Source organism: Thalia democratica, chromosome 2 (assembly GCF_965202585.1).
Source record: "Thalia democratica chromosome 2, ktThaDemo2.hap1.1, whole genome shotgun sequence".
NCBI classification, from domain to species: Eukaryota; Metazoa; Chordata; class Thaliacea; order Salpida; family Salpidae; genus Thalia; species Thalia democratica.
In genome coordinates, this window is record NC_139166.1 from 44,211,798 (window position 1) to 44,232,493 (window position 20,696).

Here is a 20,696-nt window from a genome sequence, read left to right on the forward strand (position 1 = left end):
TATATGACAGTTTAAAAATTTTATAAGAAAAATTAATGGAGAAGCTTAGTTTTATCTTAATTTGTAAAGCTAATGTTTAACTGTCTAGAACAGGGTTTACCAAAGTGGGCGGTACCGACCCCCTGGGGCAACTTTAGTAAGTTGGGGAGCAATTATTAGTAAAGGGGCGAAAGGGGGGAGGGGGGCAATTTTAAATTTTGAAACTTACACTGGATATTCTTGAGTTGCAGTTGAAGAGCAAAAAAAAAGGTCTTGGGTGTCTATATTAATAATTTTGAAACTTACATTAGATATTCTTGAGTTGCAGATGAAGAGCAAAAATTTTAAATGGTAGTCTTGTTGGAGGGGGCAATAGTTTTTTTAATTTCTTCAAAAAGGGCAATTTGAAAAATAGTTTGGGAAACCCTGGTCTAGAATCATTACATAACTCCTTACCCATTAAATTTTGTTTCCTATTTTTAATATTACAAAAACTTTTATTTAAATTGTTATTTAGCTTTGTATCAAAATTTTTCAGATAAACTTAAATACAAAAATTTTATAAATTAATACAGAAAATTTTTGAACTAATTAGTAGAATTAAACAAATAGGAATTTAAAAAAATTGTTGCAAACAGTTAAGTAAGTTTTCTTAATTAAAATTTTATTGAAAATTTAGTTTCACTTATTTTAAATTATTTTTATGTTTCTTTATATTTATATCTCTACATTTTTGTCTATAAAACAATTTAAATTTTTAATCAAAGCTAATTGTTTTATGTTTTTAAGTTGTTAATGTTATGTAGAATTTAAGTTACTAAATTAAATTTTTATTATAATTTAGTATTGAAAGTAAAAAATAAGTTTAAATTAGTCAAGTTTCTAGGTATGTAATATAGAGAAATCAATAAAATATATTTTTCCTAAATACTCATTTTTTCTAACAAAATGGAAAAAGATATTCTGTCAACAAACCCTAAAAGCATAACTGTTTCAGACGTTGATTTGTCTGAATTTGACCCTTTTAAAACTGTTAAAAGTTCAGTTTCCAATTCAAACAATGTTAGTTATGGGTTTGATGACAATTTCAGTAGTGCCTGTGCACCAAAACCTCCTCCTAGGGTAAAAAGACCTGCACCTCCCTCACCTCCAGTTGTATCAAACAAAAGTGAAAAGCAGCTTTCTAAAAAAGGAAACCAATTTGATGTCATTAAGCCTAAACAAGTGCAAGAAGTTTTGCCAGCAAAGCGTCATAACTCTCTTGTAAATGACCAAACAAACTTTGACCATTATTCAGATGACATGGATGAACTTGTTGAAAACTTGAGGAGTATGAAGTCTAAAAAGTCAGCTTCTATGACTACTAACTCATCTAAAATAGACAAGTAAGTTTGAAAAAAGTTAATTTAACTTGATACTAAAACTTTAATAATATATACATTTTTTAAAAGAGTTCAGGCATCTTCTGGTAGTTATTATTAAGTGTGTAATAAATAGTTTTACAAATGCTTTATACATAAATTTTTTTATGTGAAGTTTTATTAGTTTTCTTATTTAAATTTATCAGAACATATTCAAATGAAAGGGCGTATGGAAAGTCTTCGTTTTATACAAAGAATGAAGAGTATAGTTCTAATCATTCATTAGGAACCCGAGAAGAAATTTTAAATCAATTTATGAATAGAAGGGAAGATGAGTACATAGAAAAAGAAAATTTGAAGTTATTTATACTAATATTTTTTCTAAGTTTTTGTTAAATTTCAAATAAGTTACTATTACTTTACATATATTTTTGGTGTAATTTGAGAACGCACTAATATTTTATAATTGTATGTGAGAACTGCATTAATGTTGTACAAACTAATAGTATCCGTTTTAGTTTACCTAAGTGACTTTAGATAATAAAATCTGAAGTAAAATTCTAAATAAACCTTGCTAGATATTTAAGTTCAAACTGTTGTTGTTTAATAGTAAGCACAAAATCAAAAACTTTTATTTATAGTTTATTCAAGTTAAAAAAAATTGTGCTTTTGTTTTTTTGGAGCTATCCTACTCAATAGTTTACAGGTGTGATTTTCATTAACTAATCATTTTTGATTAGTCAAAACAGAATTAGTATAAGATTTAAGTTATAAATAACTTTTTTTTTTGATTAACTGTAACATATTACATATCAAATAAATTAATTCACTAAAAATGTATCTCCTATTACGCTTTTAAAACAATCTACTTCAAGTTTTCAGGAAATGTTCTTTGCAATATTCTACACAACTTGTAAGAAACTGACCAAAATTAAAAAAAGACCTAATTCACAAAAAAAGTCTTTGTTTAGTAAAACTAACATGTGTTAGTAGGGGTAGGGAGTACTTGGGTGATGTTTGCTAGACACATGAGAAGTCTTGATTTGGATGTGGTTTGGTCTAATTATGAAGAATTAAAAAAAAAAATTGAAAAAATTCCTAAAAAAAAAAATTGCACCCCAAAAAACTGATCTGGACCCCAAAATCACAAAATTTTTGATTTTTTGACTTAAATAGTAATAAAGTCACTCATACATGTCCTAGACTTATATATTATATCTTAAATGAAAGCTAATAATTATAGGCATACCTTTAATGACATTTCAACTGCTTTTGATGTATTATGACGTCATAATTGCACAAAATATGCAAATTTTGTCTGGTTTAACTGTTTCTTCCCAAGAATCAGTTAAACCTGTTCAGCTTTGACAAAATACAACTTCGATCATGACAGATTCTGTTAGAAAAAACTTAACCATTGGGGAGGAAGTTTCTAAAGTTTTTAAATCAACTGTTCCACCACCAACTCATTTGTTGTGCAAATCCCATCCAGTGGAGGCCTTTGATCGTTCTAACTTGACAGTATTGGCTGAAATAGAATCAAAGTTAGATTTTTGAAAAAAGCTTCAAGCTTTAAATCCATTGGTTAAACCATTTTTGCGAGGAAAAAAAAGTATAACTGAGTGTGCAATTTCATCAATATTAAGTTTGGTCAGTCATGAAAAGTCAGCGCACAGTACAAATCAAGCAGATATCTTTGACTACATTTTAAACAGAGAAAACCAAGTTAATCGCTTTGCAATCTATCACAAACGCAGGTTTACCAAACTTGGGTATTCTGCCTCATCTATTTTGCAAAGCCTTCCGTTTATTCGCATGCTTATAAATGAAACGCACCTAAGCAACCAGCATGTGGAAGTCGTCAAACGACTGCTTGACTCTGAATTTCTAATGACTGAACTTGAGGCACTTTCTTACTTTACTCACAAGGTAACACTACCATTTTTACACTTTGTTGAGGTTAGCTCTTAACAAGACCTTCTCAAAGTATTTCCTAAACTATATGAAGATCTCAGCAATGGAATAATGAATACTTTGGATGCTTATGTTGTACATTATCCACATATTAAAGTGTTAAACCCAACTTCTGAGATATGTTGTAAAATTCTTAAGAAGATGTGTCTCCATTCCGCTCAAGTTTTTGATCGCCAAACAGGTAGAGAATATGGTTTTGGAAAGTTTTGTTTGTCAAATCCACTACGTGCTACTGTGCTCAACCTATTAAGTAATGAAGAACTGGTTGGACTCCCAACAAACAACTTGGAATCTGAAAGACACCTTGCTGGTTTTGGAAGGCGAGCAGCAGTGGCAAAGTTTAGAAACCAACAATTCACAGCAAAAGGGATAAGAAATGACTGTACATTACTTATATCTGATTCTTTTCAAACTTTAAATGAAAAAAAAATTAATAAAGTTGTTAGATTTCTGAATGAGATGGAGCAAAGGTGGGTAGCAGATCAAAAAAATTTAAAGCTCAAACAGATAAATGAAAAAATTGAAAAAGGGAAAAAAAGGGATCAATATGTGCAGAAACGTCTCAAACTGTGTAAAAGTTGGGGTTGGCCTGTAGTGAGCGTGGAAGAGCTGCGTTCTATTTTAAAATCTCATCCTGATCGAAATGAAGTTATTGTTCGTAATGAGTTAATTTACTTTAGAGAGTCTCACAAATCTGAAGTGTTATACAATCCTGAACTTTTTAAAGTTAATGGTAATACTCACAAAGAAAGACTTCTAAACTTATGTGCTCTTGTTGCAGAAATGATGAGTTCTCTCTATGTTCTTTACCAACAAACACTGATGCATTATTAATTGTAGGGGGTTCTTCCCCCAATATACAGAAAGAAAAAAATGAAGATATTATGGAAGGGAATTTTTATGTCACATTAATTAGTGAAGGGTCATCAGACACATGGTATATTGCTATGTGTGAAAGTAAAAATGATGATGGGACTTATAAGATGGACCACCTCATGAGAGTTCAAGACAGAAGAAATTCGAAGTGGAAACACCCACCTAAACGTGATTTGCTAAACTTGCATTTAGATTCTATTCTTGATTATAAAGTTGATGAGGAATGGGATGTTTCTAATGAAAGATCTATTACTTTTTCACTGAGAAACCACGTCCAAATAGATTTAATAGTAGAACAGATGTCTTTTACATAAAGTTAAAAAGTAGTTTTTATGTATTTTTATGAGTATTATGTACATATAGTCAGTTAGATTTTTATCAATCATTTGACAGTTATTTTATACTAGTATTTTTAAAAGTATCAGTCATTTTGCAGTAATCTTAAGTGTTATTACTAAATGATACAGTGCAATGTTCGTTTTATTATGCAATGTTCTTTATTATACTAGTCTCTATTTGTTTTGCAATCATTAACTTAATGTTTAATGCCATACAACATTATGTTGCCTATAATAAATTATAACTTTTTTGTAATTCGTTATGTTGTTGTAATGCAAATTGAATAACATTCTTAGGTTATTTTTAAATACTTATAGCTAAATGAATTATGACATCAAATATCCCATTAATATACATACAACATCACCTAAATTTTAAACGTAAGTAAGTATATCTACAAAGTTTTATTTTAAAATATTTTGTTTTAATTAGATAAGACAACCAGCTATGCTTCTTAATTTTTCAAAACGCACCATTTTACAGATAAAATTTACATATTTTGTGTGATTATGACGTCATAATATTCCAAAAGCAGTTGAAATGTCATTAAGTGTATGCCTATAATTATTAGCTTTCATTTAAGATATAAAATATAAGTCTAGGACGTGTATGAGTGACTTTATTACTATTTAAATCAAAAAATCAAAAATTATGTGATTTTTGGGGTCCAGATCAGTTTTTTGGGGTGCAATTTTTTTTTTTAGAAATTTTTTCAATTTTTTTTTAAAATTCTTCTTAATTAGACCAAAACACATCCAAATCAAGACTCCTCATATGGATTTTACAACATGACCAAAAAAATGTGCTGTACTCCCTACCCCTTTATAGAAAGAAAAAAAAAATTCCTACATACTGTTCGTATTACAATAAAACTTTGACAATTTTTTATATTTATTGCTTAAAAGTTGCTGGAAGACCAAAAAATTTTTTATTAGAATAGTCTGTTTTTTTCAATTCAGTCTGTGCCTTCCATAAGTTACTTATTGAATTTTCAAACTTTGATAGCTTGTTTCTCATAAGCTATTATGAACTTAAAAGGAATTAGTAGTTTAGTTATTAATGTATCAATTAAGACTAACTTTAATTTTTTAGACAAATGTCCTTAAAAGCTATATTTAAGTAGTTTGGTGGTTAATTTTTTGACTTTTTAAGTACTTTCATAGTAAGTCTTATGCAAACAAGCTTTCAGAGAAATTTAAAGCATTTACCCTCATCTATATTCTTAAACTTTACTCCACATTTTGTTGCATTTAATTTGTTGACAAAAAAATAACAATATACAAATATATATATAATACTAATAGTACCACAGATGTTTTTTTGTCAAAAATTTATTCCGACTAATGGCGTATCACTGCTTTCAAATAAATTCAAAAACAAATCTACGGAGTCTCAAAAAAGCTCTAAGAATAGTTAAAAAAAATTGTGCTTTTTTTTTCTGGAGCTATCCTACTCAATAGTTTACAGGTGTAATTTTCAATAACTTACTACTTTTACTATTCTTATAGCTCATTCTACTATTAAGAAATACTATTCTTGGAGCTTTTTTTGAGACTCCGTAGATCTGTTCTTAAATTTATTTGAAAGCAGTGAAACGCCGTTAGTCGGAATAAAGTTTTGACACAAAAACATCTGTGGTATATATTCCAATAAGCTTAGCTTATCAGGATCTCCAGGATTTAACGCCTTTTAACGTTACATCTTATAATACTAATAGTATATACTACAATGAGCAACATAACTCTACTAATTGTTGTTTGGGTATTTTTATTAACCATTGTTTATGTTCTATATAGTAAAGATTTTAAGCATAGTTTTTTTTTTCATAATCAAAGTTTGAAATTTTAAAAGTATTAAGTTTGTTTTTTGAAAATTTATATATTTCCATAAAAAACACTCATTAAATTTGTTATCAGTAAGTTTGGAAAAGCTGTTAAATACTTTTAAATACTTTATTATGAGAAAGTATACAAATTATAAAAATAATATTATAATAAACATTCTAAAGAATTCTTAGGTCTAGCACTTATCTGGTCTATCAAAATTTAACACGGTTAATACTCAAAAAGTACTAAAACTTGAAGAAAATTATAATTTTTTTCAGCAGCGTTTAATTTTTATTGAAGTCTTTGAAAAAGATAAACTTGCAGTGTTGGCTAAGTTACTACGTTGTTGAATTGTTGTGCATTTTAATATAAGTATTACCTTGTTATTTGCATTATAACTTTAGCATTATTTTTTAGCTTAGTGTATAACAAATATTTACATTTAATCTATTAATATCTTTGGCATCAGTATTATTACTCCTGGAAATAGTTCTTAAAATTTGAAAAACAAAATCCAAATAAATTTACTCTTTTTTTATTACCGTTATAGTAATTTGGTTCCATTTATTTTAACTATCTACAGTGTTTTTGTTGGGTCATGGAATGTCAATGGTAAATCACCTTCTGAAGATTTAGATGATTGGCTTTTAGATCATGATGTTTTACCCGAACTTTATTTTATTGGGTTAGTACTTAAATTGTTAATCGTATATTTTTAGTTTTTTTTTCTTAGCTTCAATTAAGATTAAAAAATTGAAGTGTGAAATGTTTTATACTTCAACATCAAAAATTATTTTAAATCATTATTACTAAGTAGGAAAATTTAAAATAATAATAAGTTTATTTGTTATGTACATTTAAATTTTCTATTATTTTTTATGTATAACGTATTTTTATAGCATTGATTCAAAAGTTGTTTGTTTTAATTTTTTTGGTTTGTTGTATAAAATTCTGTGCTTATTCCAAATTTAATTTAATTTATACATTTTGAAAATATATTTTGTGTAAAGTTTAGATTAAGTTTTTTCAAAAAAAAATTTATACATTAGTTTGCTTATATTTTCTACCAAACATTTTTCTGAAGTTTTTTATTAGTTTTATTAATAAATTTTTTACTGTGAATATAAACTATACTTAGAGTTATTTTTACTTTGTTAAATTAAACTTTTTAATGTTTTAAGTTACAACAGTTATTTACAAATACAAACCTTTCTAAAATTATTATTTAGAATCTTACAGTTTTAGAAACTTGCATTTCTTGTCTCTTCTTACCGTTGGTGTCAAAATAGTAACATATTAAAAAAAATCTAAAAATGATATAGTTTCATTTTTCTATGTAAAGCTCCGAAACTTAATATGAAAGTGTTTTTAAAAGTACCATTTTGATAATGCTTGAAAATAATTATAGAAATTAGTGTAAACTTTACCAAAAAAAAAAATGCTATACTGTTAGTCACTTTTACTATTTTAAATAAAAATAAAAAATATTTGTAGGACTATGAAATTTATTTTGAATAGAATAAAACTTAAAGATAAACATGGTTTTTGTTATTTTTATTTTAATTAAGGAATATGTAGTGTTTTTTTTTTTTTTTTGTAAAATAATTTTTGACTTTAGGTTTCAAGAATTAGATTTAAGCAAAGAAGCATTTGTGTTTACAGACTCAGTTAAAGAGCAGGAATGGATAAAAAAAGTGTCAATCACATTGCAATTCAACTACAGATTGGTATGAGTACAATTTAAATTTACTTTTTTTTGTGTAAAAAAAACTGTATTAAAAGTTTTAGCTGTAACTATAACTAAGGCCGACCGCAGCGCGTAAGGTGCTTTTAAGTTAAAAGCATTTAATGTGGAAGAAGCAAGTTGAAATTTTGTATAATAAAAAACTTACAATTATTGTGTTTTTTAAATTTAACTATGTTGCCTGTGTTATGATAATTTAATTAAGTATTTGCTTGTGTATTTTTTTAGCTAATTTTTTTAAATATTACGTCTGGAAAATAAGATTTTCTATATAATGTGCCCGCAAAGAACTTTTATCAGTAAATCTGGCCCGTTTGTCATAAAAAACTGCCTCTGATCTTATTGATGATTTTTTACAAAGATTTTATAATATTTATTTATATGCAAAAAAAAACTATTGTACAATCAGTAGTTCAAGTAGTAAATAATGTTTGTATTTAAGTGTTCTCAATATATAACTACATTTTCAATTCGTAAAATTGAGAAAGCAAAACATAAGATTCTATTAATACTACAAGGTATCTAAAAGTTCACAAATTCTAGTACGAAATTATCTTTTTTTATGACTACTAATTTAGTAGAAAGTAAATTAAAGATATAAAAAAAAATTGTTTAAGTTTTAAAATTATTATCAAGTATTTATTAATGTATAAGTGGAAATATATCTAAACATTTTAAATTTGTTATCCGATACTTTAAGAGGTTTATGAAATTTTACTAATTTATTTACTTTAATACTTTCAATTACATAAAAGTTAGATTACAATTAAAAAATATGTTAGTAATTATTTTATAAAAGTTTATAAAATAGTATACTAAAACAATTCCTTTTAAATAGTTTTAAGTTATTTTGATACTTAAAGAAGCTTAAATAGTTAATTCTTTTATAATTATATCTTTTTATTAGATTCTAGTTTGAATATTGCATAACATTATAATAAAAAAAAGAATTTTTGCTATAAAATAGAAAATATTTTTCAAATGGCCGAAGGTTTTGCTTTTGAAAATTTTTAAATATATTGTTGCTATAATTTTTATTTAAATAAGTGAATTATTAGATTTATTATTAAATATTTTTATCATTTTAAGTTCTAGTTAAGTTAAAAACAATACTAATTAAACTTAAGTATAATTTAGGTTAGCCAAAATAATTGTGCTTATAACAAAGTAAATTTTTGATTTTAAATAAAAAAAGCCATAAGTTAATTAAAAAACAGACTTAAGAAAAAAATATTGCTTAGTTTATAAGGTTTTTGATAGTATGATTTTTTTTGATAAATGTAATGTTGTATATTTTAAAATACTAATTATCTACAATGTTAAAAAATTATGTCATTTATTATTTTTTAATAAATATTGTTTATTTGTTATCAAGAGACAAAGTATTATTTTAGGTGAAACATGTTCGTCTTGTTGGAATGATGTTATTGTTTTATTGTAAAAAAAGTGTTTTTACAAATATCAAAAATATTTCAACTAGATATATCGGTACTGGACTACTGGGTAAAATGGTATGTTTTGTTAATAAAACTTTTTATACATTTAACCATAAGTAATACTTTATGAAGGTGTAATATTACTTAGTTACCATCGTTATTTATGTTTTATGTACAGGGCAACAAAGGAGGTGTAGGAGTGAGATTTGATTACAAAAACTCTACAATTTGTGTTGTCAACTCTCATCTTGCAGCTCATACTGAAAATATTAAAAGGAGAAATCAAGATTTTGAAGACATTAAGTCTAGAATGAAGTTTAATAACGATGCTTCTTTAGAATGCAATATTTTTGATCATGAGTTAGTAATTTTTTCTATGTAAAGTCTATAAGTTTATTACAAGTTTGATGTAAGTTGTACCCCTTGATTTTTAATTAATATATATTTTAAAGATATAATTTAAAAAAAGTATAAGTTAAAACTTATACAAACCTGTTTTCAAAATTGTTATCTGTCTCAGCGTTTAGTTACTTGTATAAATTTATTATAGAGTACATAATCAAAAATTGAAAAGCATTTTTTATTTAACTGACTTATTTCATAATAATGTCAAATATGATTTCGATAAATCGTTCGTAGCTAAAATACAGCTATAAATATATAAAAGTTTTGTAATGTAAATTTATACTATGTATTTGTTATTTAGTATTCTGGTAATTTAGCGTACTTTGATTTGTGTAAACTTTTTTTTAAAATTTTAGTTTATTATTTGTTTTAAAGTTATGTTACTTTTAAAAAAACATGATTTATTTTAAAAATTTTTAAAGTTTTGAAAATATAGTTTTGGTGTTACAATATTTTTCATGTATATAGATGCGAATTTTTAACGTCCATTTTTGTTTTTCAAGTTTCCAATCAAGCAAATTCTAACAACTAAGCACAATTGTGTTTTTAGGTTGCACATTAGTTAATTTTCTTCATAAGCTTTTAAGGCTTTTCTGCTGTTTCTACTATATATTGTTTATGTTTGGCATGAAGATATGTTGTAGCTTTAAGTGTTATTACATTAAGATGTTAATGCTTCTATATTTAACCTTTTAGTTTGTAGTATAAATTTCTGAGCTTATTCCAAAATGATAGTATTTCTATATAAAAAGTATTTCTCAAAGTTTTTTAAGAATCGCTAGTAAATTTTTGCCATTCCGTGTTGCTAATCTTAAGGTTTTTCCTATTGCTTAAATATTATTTATGACACTTTATCTTTTAGTGTACTAGTTTGGCTCGGAGACTTAAATTATAGAATTGAAGGACTTGATGTTAATACAATAAAGCAACTTTGTAAGCAAAAAGAATTCAGAAAGCTTATTGATTTCGATCAGGTACATAAAATTGTTTTTTTTTTAATACTAAATCAAGAAACAGAATCACTTTTTTTTACGAAACGATTAAAGTAGATAAATGAAATAAAAATATGTTGTACACTTTAGATTAAAAAAATATTCCTTATTGCTTTTATATTTTTTAATTACTGTAAATAGTGATTGTGGCTAGTGATCTACCGGATCTGTTTTTAAAATTGACATCCGGCCGGTTTCTAATGTTTTTTTCAAACTAATATCCGGCCAATTCTGGACCCGGATTTAATTTTCAAATCAAGATCCGGCCGGATCCAGTTCCAGTAAATTTAAACTTGATTTGTACTTTTCTCTACAAACCCCATAATATTCTATTTTTTCATTTAGCTGGCCAGATTTCAAACCCCTTTTCTATGAAAACGAGATTTTTTTAAACATTTGTTTACCTAAAATTCTTTACATACTTGTACACATCAATTACAATTTGTAACAGATTTAATACTTTGGTATAAATGTAATACTTGTGTCTTTTCAAAGAACTTTTTGAAATAAATTGAGTGTGATTGGTTATTATTTATTTAAGATGTTTTGTTTCTATAAAAGGTATTTCTCTTTTAAATTAGTTTGGTTCAGATCCGGTTAGTATTTTATTTTTGAAATCAATATTCGGCTTGATACGCGTCTTAAACAAAGTGTCCGAATCCTGGATACGGTAGATCACTGTTTGTGACTGAATTTTTTTAATAAGTTTATATCAGAATGTTATGATTTTTGGTATTTTAAATTCTAAAAAAAATATTATTTGAAGCAAGTTTTATATTTAAATTTTTAATCAATGTTATATATATTTAAGTTATCAAATGAGCGGTTAAACAAGCAAGTGTTCAATAACTTTACGGAAGGAAACATAAACTTCATTCCAACTTACAAGTACGATCCCGGTACAAATGATTGGGATAGCTCGGACAAAATGAGAAGTCCGGCTTGGTGTGACAGAATATTGTGGTGGCAGAAAATTAACAAATACTGTAAGTTATTCGCAAGTACAGTCTTTAAAGTGTTTTTGTGTCTCAATTAATACGTAAGAGTTTTAATTGAAATTAATTTTACCGGCCGTTCAATTATATTTAGAGGTCGTACTTATTTGAAATACAGTAAAAGTAGCTTACTTTAGAATAATAACGAGTTGCTTATTAATCGTTTCTTAATAAACTAGTAACACGTAAATGCTTAAGCACATACATGTTGCATAAGATCTAGATGCTGTTGTGGACATCAAGGAGTTTTGATGTAACTTTTTTATTTTTATAAAACTGCTTGAATTTTAAAGTCTTACTTTGTCATTTAGCTAAACAAGTATTATAGATGTTTCTACTTTTTTATTGTATTATCAGTAAACATTTTACAAATAACAAACATACCTAACCATTTTGCTCTATTTTGATATACTATGGTTGCTAATCACTTGAGTTGGTTTAAAATTTTATAATAACTCATACGAACTCAAAATCTTTAAAAAAACTCTACTTTTTCGTTGTTAAAATAATTATGTATTAATAATTTTTTACTAGCACTTTTTTACTGTTACAACTTTAATTAAAGTCAGAATGCCTTTTTTATACTTATTCTAACTCTAAAGTAATGCAAAAAAGTTAAAATTGCAGAAATTTACGAGTATTTGTAAAATTTATAGTTTTTTAATTGTATTTAGTTATATGTGTTTTTACTTTATTATTTGCAATAAATGAAGATTTTTTATACAATTAATTTTAAGTTACTTTAAATGAAAATCCTTACACACTTAATTGACTTTTAACAGCGAATAGTACGAATTATGTACACCAACAAGATTACAAGATGCACCCTACACTTTGTTTGAGTGACCACAAACCTATTAGCTCAAATTTTAAGTTTGATGTAAGCTTTGTCAATATTAAAGTATTTTTATTTTAATATTAAAATTATAATTGTTTCTATAGAACTGTTTGAAATTTATACTAAGCACTTTTATGTTTATAATATTATAATAGTTAAGAAAAAAAAAACTTTAAAAATAGATTTAGAGTAATTTTAGTAAAATTTAACTTGAAAGTTCTGTAAAAATAAAGTTTAGTTTTACAAAAGTTTTAAATAATGCGACAGATAAAAGTAATTAATAAGAAAAGACACAAAAAAGTTCTTGAAGAGGAAATGCGAAGATTAGATAAAATGGAAAACGACAAACTGCCTTGTGCTACAATTTCAACTCATATGGTTTGTTTTCAGTATATAAATATACTTCACTAGAATATTATTATGTCTTAGAAAGACTTTCAAATCAGGTTGTATTTTTATTTTAAAGTTATTAAAACAAAAACTTAATGTGCTGTATATCTTTTAAAGTAAGTTAGCTTTTGAGATATAGTGAAATTTGTAAAAAGTTTCCGATATAAACGTATAAAAAAAATTTATTAAGGCCAAATTTCTCGAAAAAAAAAACTAAACATTTATTTCCTAAGTTTTTAAAGTAATTTACTTTACATTTTTATAAAGTTTTATTTTTGATACTACATTAAGTTTATAGAAAGCGAATCTTTAAGAACTAAATTTTTTATTTGTATTTCCAAAATTTAAAATAAAAGATGTTTTTATTTTGAAAATAAACATCTTGTGTTTCTACAAGTTGCGCGTAATTTATTTGAGATTAGACAAGGGTTTCTGAAAAAAGGTGATACTTTAGCTATCACGGGGCATTATCTAGTAAAAGGACGCTTTTTTTTACATCGGGGGCGATTTATAAAAGAGTTGGTGAAACCCTGGATAAGACTGATTAAGTATGAAAACAATTGTATAAAAATAGTAAGGGGAGATTAATTTTTTTGTAATTAACACAATTTTTTGCGTTTTCAGTTGTCGCCTTTCATGTGGCTTATGTCTTAAATTTTCTTTGAAAAAAAATTAATATTAAGTACAAAAAAACAGTAATATTATTGTAACAATTATTTTGTTTTTATGAATACTTCTGTGGACTTCTTCAAAAGTGGTTATTTCAAGCTTCAAATGTGAGACTTCTATAACTAGTGATAGCTAAACTAATCAGACGTAATTCTTCTTAAATACTCAATATTTAACAGACATTAAAACAATGCGAAAAGGGATAAAGGGTGCAATTTAATTGCAATTACATGAAGTTATTATAGTTTATTTATAAATATTGTCTATATCAGTGTATGTAATGTTTCTAGTATTTTTTAAATAGGATACTCTGATGTTAACTTTTAACTTTTTTGAAACGAAAGGCTACTTACAAAACAGATATGTTAAACAGGTTGATTTCGGAACTGTTAAGTACATGAACCCAGTCAAAAGACAAATAAGTATTACAAATACTGGAAACAATCCTTGCACATTTAAGTTTATTAATCAGCCTAATGTTAACAAGTTCTGTAAACCTTGGTTGTTCATTCGTCAAAGTAATGGGCTTGTAATGCCAAGTAAGTTTTTTTAGTTAAAAAACTGATATAATCACACATTTAATAGATAATTAAATTTCATACTTTTATATACAGTAATTTTTCGCTTGATTCACAATTCTTGAGTAGAAACTTTCGGTTGAGTATGCACTTTTGAACCAAAAAAAGTGTTTAAAGTTTAATTCTTTTTTACTTTTAAACAAAAAAATTTTACCTGTACACTAACCTCTCGCTTATTTACGCACATTGTGTCCACAGAAAAAGTGCGTAAAGATATGAGAGATCGTAAAGAAACGAGAGGTACCAAATATATTCACTATAATGGCTGTTTTTTAATATTGCTTCTAGTTAAAAGTAGACTGGGCACTTTCCCACTTTTAACTATTTATTTACTTCATTTATAAAAATGAAAACAACAGATAAAACTATACATATATTAAAAAAAAGGATTTGAATTTTTAAAAAACAATAATAGTACGAGAAGAAATAATTTTACTATTTTAATAATAAGTAGAAATTATCTTTATCTTTATTTATATGTGACATTTATATTCTATTCTACTCAGCAAATTCAATTTATAATTAAGCATTTCTTTACATTTATAACATGGTGTTTATTAATATATAGGGCAAGACTGCTGTATTATTTCTTTGTGCTTTAAACTCTCATTATTTCAGTATACTGTCATCATTAAACACAGTCATGTTTATTTCAGAATTTTGATTTAATCTCTTATTGTTAACAAAATTTCTGATATACTGAGGTATAACTAAATGTTAATTAATTAGTCAAGGAACATAAATTTACAAAATCTAAAGATATAGAGAGGTGTGTTAGCATTCAAAAACATATTTTAGTTTAAAAATATACATTAAACCTAATTTGTGCAATATATCAAAAAAAATTAAAAATTTTATTTTCTGAATTTTATAGAATTCTGAAATGCGTAACTAAACGAGAGTGCGTAACGTCACGATTGCGTAAAGATCCGAGAGGTTACTGTAGTTCTTAAACTAAGTATTTTATTACTAGAATTTATTATGTGTATTAAAATAAACAAACAAAATAAACTATACTTATTACTTACTGAAACACTGATATAAAACAAAGCATAGTCATCAAATTTATTACATAAATAACATACAGTGCAATTGAAATCTACACACCACATGAATAAAAAAATATAAAAATTAAGAAAATATTTAGACTAGGACTTCTTGGTTTGCACTTTTTAGACAACTTGAAATTGTGTTCAAACTGGGTACTCAAGAAAAAATTACTTTATAAGTCCTCTATAATCTAATTTTTTAATCAGTAATATTTTCTTACTACTAATAAAATTATAAATTTATGAACAATATAACTTTAGTGCTTAATGTATGATTATAAAACTAAATTTGTTATCTTTTGTTTTTGCTTTACATTTTTTTCAACATGTAAGCTTCACAGAGCACATTTTTTAACTCAACTTTATTAAAAAACATTGAAAAGTCATGTTATTAATTTAAAACTAATATTTTCCATAGATGAATGTGTAAATATAGAGATGGAAGTATATGTTACAAAGTCAAATGCCGCAAAACTAAACAGCTGTAATGAAAAATTAGACGACATATTAGTTTTACATCTTGTTAATGGTTAATATTTTAACTACTTAAACATAACAAATTTTTGAATGAGCTTACTTTAATCAATTTAATGTAAATTTAAATTTTGATAATTTTTCTATCTAAAATATTTATTTTATTTCTTAATTTTATTTGTTTTATAAAGTAATTTTAATTTTTAATCTGTTGTTTTTTATAATTTAAAATTGCAGAACCTTAATACTTATACCGTATAATGAAATTGTTTAATACCTTAAATGTAGGCAAAGATTTCTTTGTAACGGTACAAGGAAACTACATGCCAAGCAGTTTTTCTACTCCTTTAAATGTACTATGTAATCTCAAAAAACCTATACAGCAATATTCTTACGAAGAAGTTAAGGATATGGTATGAATTTGATTTTAAACTGTTTGATGATTTCAAAATAATTTAAAGATAATCTACACATTCAGTTTTGTTAAAACATAAAAATGGCAAGTTTTAATAATTACTTTAACAACAGTATCTAATGAAAGATGAAAGGATATATATACAGTCCATTCCAAAAGAACTTTGGAAATTAATAGATCATCTTTATGTTTTAGCAAAGGAAGAAGTAAGATCTATTGTTTAAATTAGTTTTTTTAAGATTAATCTATAAAATAGGTTATATAAATGTTGTAGCACTACTGCATGCTAAAGTTCTGTCTTATTTTATAAGAGAGCACTGAGATAGCAAAATATTGATTAATTCTCCAAAGCTTAAGATATTTTTTTATTTATGTTACTTTAGGTAAATAGTGACTGCCAGAGTCACTAGCGGTCACATTGAGTGAGTTAACTCCGTACTGTTATATTGTTTAGTATGTTCTATATATGTGTCTTTTATATCTTGTAATAAAATGTAGTAAAAAATTTGAACAGTACTTAGGTTAAATCTAACATAAAGACGCTATCTACTCTAGAATATATTAGCAAGGTTATTCTTACACAACAATACTTAGCTCATTTAGGATTTGTTTAACACCCTTGATCCTTTTAAAATTAACTAAGTTTTAGAGATGTAAATTGCAAAAAGGTATTTGAATTTTTAAGTTTTTGATTAAAATGTGACTAATTTTAATATTTAAGAGCCACAGCTGTTTTAAACTACTAAAGCTCTTCAACTTATAGAACACTTCTTATAATACTTTTTTAATTAATGTTTTTGTATGAAATATAAAAAAATTAAAAATGAAATTTTAAAAAGCATGAAATATCCAATGAATTTAAAAATAAATTATATAAAAAATAGTTTGAAGACTTTTTTTCTTAATTTAAGAATTACTTGAATTTTATCAACCACTTTATAACTAGCTTAAAATTTTGAACTTTTTCATGCAAAACACAGTATTTTATAATCTTATTTGTAACAATGAACGCTATGAAAACAGTTCAAAATAAAAGCATTTTTATTAATAAAAAAAGTTATTTAGTACAAAATTATAATCCAACTCAAGTTTTTACCCAAAAGGGCGTATTTTAGTTAGTCTGGGGGCAATAACTAGTAAGGAAGTAGTTTTGAAATTTTTGGCAATAAGGGACACATAATTAGTATGGCTGCAGCAACTAATTTACACTATTTATTCTTGGGTTTTTAATAAAGAGTAAAAAAATGTGTGAGGAATAATTTACGGGGGATTTGACACTTATACTGGATCTTTTGGGGTTTTAAATGAATAGCTAAAAAATGGGTTGTTTAAACTCTCGTAGGCGCCAATTAGTAAGATGGCAACAACTCAATTTCACTGGATAACCTTGGGGTTTGTACAAAAAAACGTTTCAGGTATACTTAAGAACAGATTTGATACTACCCTGTATATTCTGAATTGGGACGGTTATTTAAATGAGTTTCAGAAATCTTGCTCTTACTACACCCAGAGGTCGGCAATATACAAAAGCGTTTGGCTTAAGAAAGTAAAAAAGTTATAACTTAGGAGAATCAAGTTTAAGATTTTTTATACCTCAAGCTTACAAACATACTCGTTTTCGCTTGTGAGTGAACTGTGCTGCGTATTTTAAGTTTGTTACATTGCAAATTCAGTGTTAAGTATTTTGTTATTAATTAAAAGTTAAATTTTTCAAAAGTACCATGGCCTGCAAAGGACTTTTTAATTTTGACCAGAATTTTTTTTTCCATAAAATTATCCCTACCTATCCTCATAAAACGTTGCCGACCCGTGTTATACTTTAAACATCCGAAGATTGCTTAGAGTTGTAAAAATAGTTTTATATAAATGGATAAGTCTATTTTGATACTTTTGTTTTGCACAATAAAAGATTATTTGATACTTAATTGAAATTACATTTATGATTAGTATTTTTTTATCGACTTTGAGCTCCAAAGACACCTGGTACCTAAGATAGTCTAGATATAGTCTACAGAGTGTTATCAAATTATCTGTTTATAGACTCTTTTATATAGATGTTGAATATCTACAAAATAAGACAAAGTTTAAAGTTTTTATATGCACTACAGCTTTAAAAAAAAACCTTACAATTGTACTGTTTTACTAATAGATTTAGTTTTAGTTTTGTAAAGTACTTTTAATCATACTGAGGATGTTTTTATTAATTTATACGTTTGCAGAAAGACTTGTTTCTACAACCGGGTCTCCACGAAGAAAACCAGAACATTCGAAACTTTCTCGACAGTCAAGACATCGGGGACGCGCCGATCCCTGGCAGCCATCACTCGGTGGCAGAAACTCTCCTCCTCTTCCTCTCAAGTCTTCCTCAATCCCTCATCCCGATGCGGCACTTTGACGATTGCATCGGATGCTTGGAAGGAAGCGCTGAGGAGTTCGAAGAAAACTTGTTGGATGTTGGTTGCCGTTTTGTGTCGTTTTATTTTTTGAACCGTGCATTGTTGAAGAAAAGTTTATAAAAATTAAAGAAAATGTTCAAACGAAGTATTATCGTCATTACCACATGCTTTATATAGATTTTTCTACGAGCATTTCAATCCTATTTATCTAATTTACTTTTATAAATCAGTTTTCTAAATTTTTATAAATACTAAAACTTACTTATTTTTAACAAATTGGAATTTTGCATGTATATTAATTTAATTACTGCTATACAGTTTTCCAAAGCAACCTGAATAATAGTCTAAATTACCTTACTTAATTTAAACAGGTGTTTGAGCAACTTCCTAGAGCCCATAGACATTCTCTTGAGTATATTTTAGTGTTTCTCAGAGAATTACCGTTATATGAAGCAAATGGACTCACTCCCTCTTTGATAGGTTGTTTTACATACGTTTAATATGACAAAATTTCCTTAAATTGTCGTACTATAAAATTTAAAATATTAAGACAAAATATGCTTCGTTTTATTTATTATTAATGAAACAAGCGTTTCATTTATAAGTAATAATTATTGAATATAAATTAGTGAAGTTATTATATAAGTAAACTATATGGTTAGTTATTTTACTAATTTATAATTAAACTGCACTTTGAAAGCTTTACTCTAACAAAATTTATATTTTAAAGAAAGAATCCCTTTCCAGTATGTGTAACTTTTTTATTTTTGCCATATAAAAATAAATATGTTTAACACTTTTTTACTCTTTTTTAGCTGAAATTTTTAGCGCTACTATTTTACCTCTTCCATTGAAATACAAAAAAGATTCAAATCAGATGAAAAATTACAAGAAAAAATCGCAACTGTTTTTTGAAAGGTGCCTTTTAATTAAATAGTTTCAATTATTTTACTTTATAAGTGCAATTTCTTTTAGTATTTACTTATAGTAATTAGGTTTTACTGAACTTTTTTTTATATTTTGACTCGATTTTACTAATTTTATACAAAGAAATAGATATGCTATATGTTTTTTATATTTAGAACTTAATAAGATGCAAATTATTTCCGTGTTAAATTATTATAGGTATCTCAAATCTGTTCAAGTAAAATAATGCTTTTAAACGCTAATTATATTTCTAGTTCTTTGCAACTGTTTTATTTTACTACAAAATGTTTTCTAAAAATGTTTCATGTTACGAAGTATTATATACATTTGGTTTGTTTATACTTATTGGATTATAATCTATTTTGGATTTTAAAGTCGATTCATTTTTCATAACCTGTATCATCTTTGTTTTTGCTTTTTCTTTCTTTATAAATTGTAAAAATGCATTATTTTTTATAATTTTCAAAGTTTTTTATTTTATTAACTTTTGAACATGCAATTGTGTGTTTATCTTTTAACACTGTATGCTGCTATTTTTTGCTATAAGAACACACATTTTTAGATAAGGTATTTCATCAGTTTTTATAGATTTTACGGTGTAAAATTTAAATCTATAAAAAATCCAACATTAATGCTTGAATAAAGTAAAAAAGAAACACGTAATGTAGTAGTTTTAGTGGCTGTATCTAGTTTTAGGTTACTATTAGAGCAATAAATCTTAAAACGGTAAAAAAATTACTGAAATCTTAAAATACATGTAGTTGCTTGTTTTATATTTTTATATTCACAATTTACAAGTTTAAAATGCTAAACATCGTTTTATAAGATTTAATAACCATACTTGGTTTAAATTTTACTTTTAGTTTATTAAATTGATGATTTTATTGTTATAAGATTGTAAAAAAAAACAATTGTAATTTTGCCAATATTGACACATATTTACGCTAAAATATTTAATGATCTTTGTTTTTCTTGGATATGGTATAATATAATAAAATGATAACAAGTTAGGATCTTTTTTTTGAACTTTAGT

General features: G+C 25.8%; 1 protein-coding gene across 2 annotated transcripts; it reads left to right on the forward strand.

Annotated features, from left to right (window-relative positions):
* The first annotated feature begins 869 nt into the window (after positions 1-869).
* Positions 870-20,385, forward strand: LOC145830256 (inositol polyphosphate 5-phosphatase OCRL-like). Of its 2 annotated transcripts, none has more exons than XM_082938200.1 (17): positions 870-1,364; positions 1,547-1,699; positions 6,939-7,040; positions 7,974-8,082; positions 9,494-9,610; positions 9,714-9,895; positions 10,803-10,914; positions 11,744-11,918; positions 12,710-12,807; positions 13,033-13,143; positions 14,198-14,363; positions 15,870-15,980; positions 16,214-16,338; positions 16,454-16,546; positions 18,560-18,793; positions 19,108-19,216; positions 19,552-20,385. In XM_082938200.1, exons 1-17 carry the CDS (start codon positions 928-930, stop codon positions 19,671-19,673), a joined length of 2,556 nt encoding a protein of 851 aa, XP_082794326.1. In that variant the 5' UTR covers positions 870-927; the 3' UTR covers positions 19,674-20,385. The 2 variants fall into 2 exon arrangements, with proteins under 2 accessions (XP_082794326.1, XP_082794327.1); XM_082938201.1 differs by having other exon boundaries at positions 1,565-1,699.
* The last annotated feature ends 311 nt before the right edge of the window (positions 20,386-20,696 follow it).

Excerpts from the sequence above, each read along its gene's own strand:
- LOC145830256 (XM_082938200.1), top strand. The coding sequence starts at position 928 with ATGGAAAAAGATATTCTGTCAACAAACCCTAAAAGCATAACTGTTTCA. Across the intron at positions 11,919-12,709 it reads GCAGAAAATTAACAAATACT|CGAATAGTACGAATTATGTA; the intron begins GTAAGTTATTCG and ends GACTTTTAACAG. Across the intron at positions 13,144-14,197 it reads CTACAATTTCAACTCATATG|GTTGATTTCGGAACTGTTAA; the intron begins GTTTGTTTTCAG and ends TATGTTAAACAG.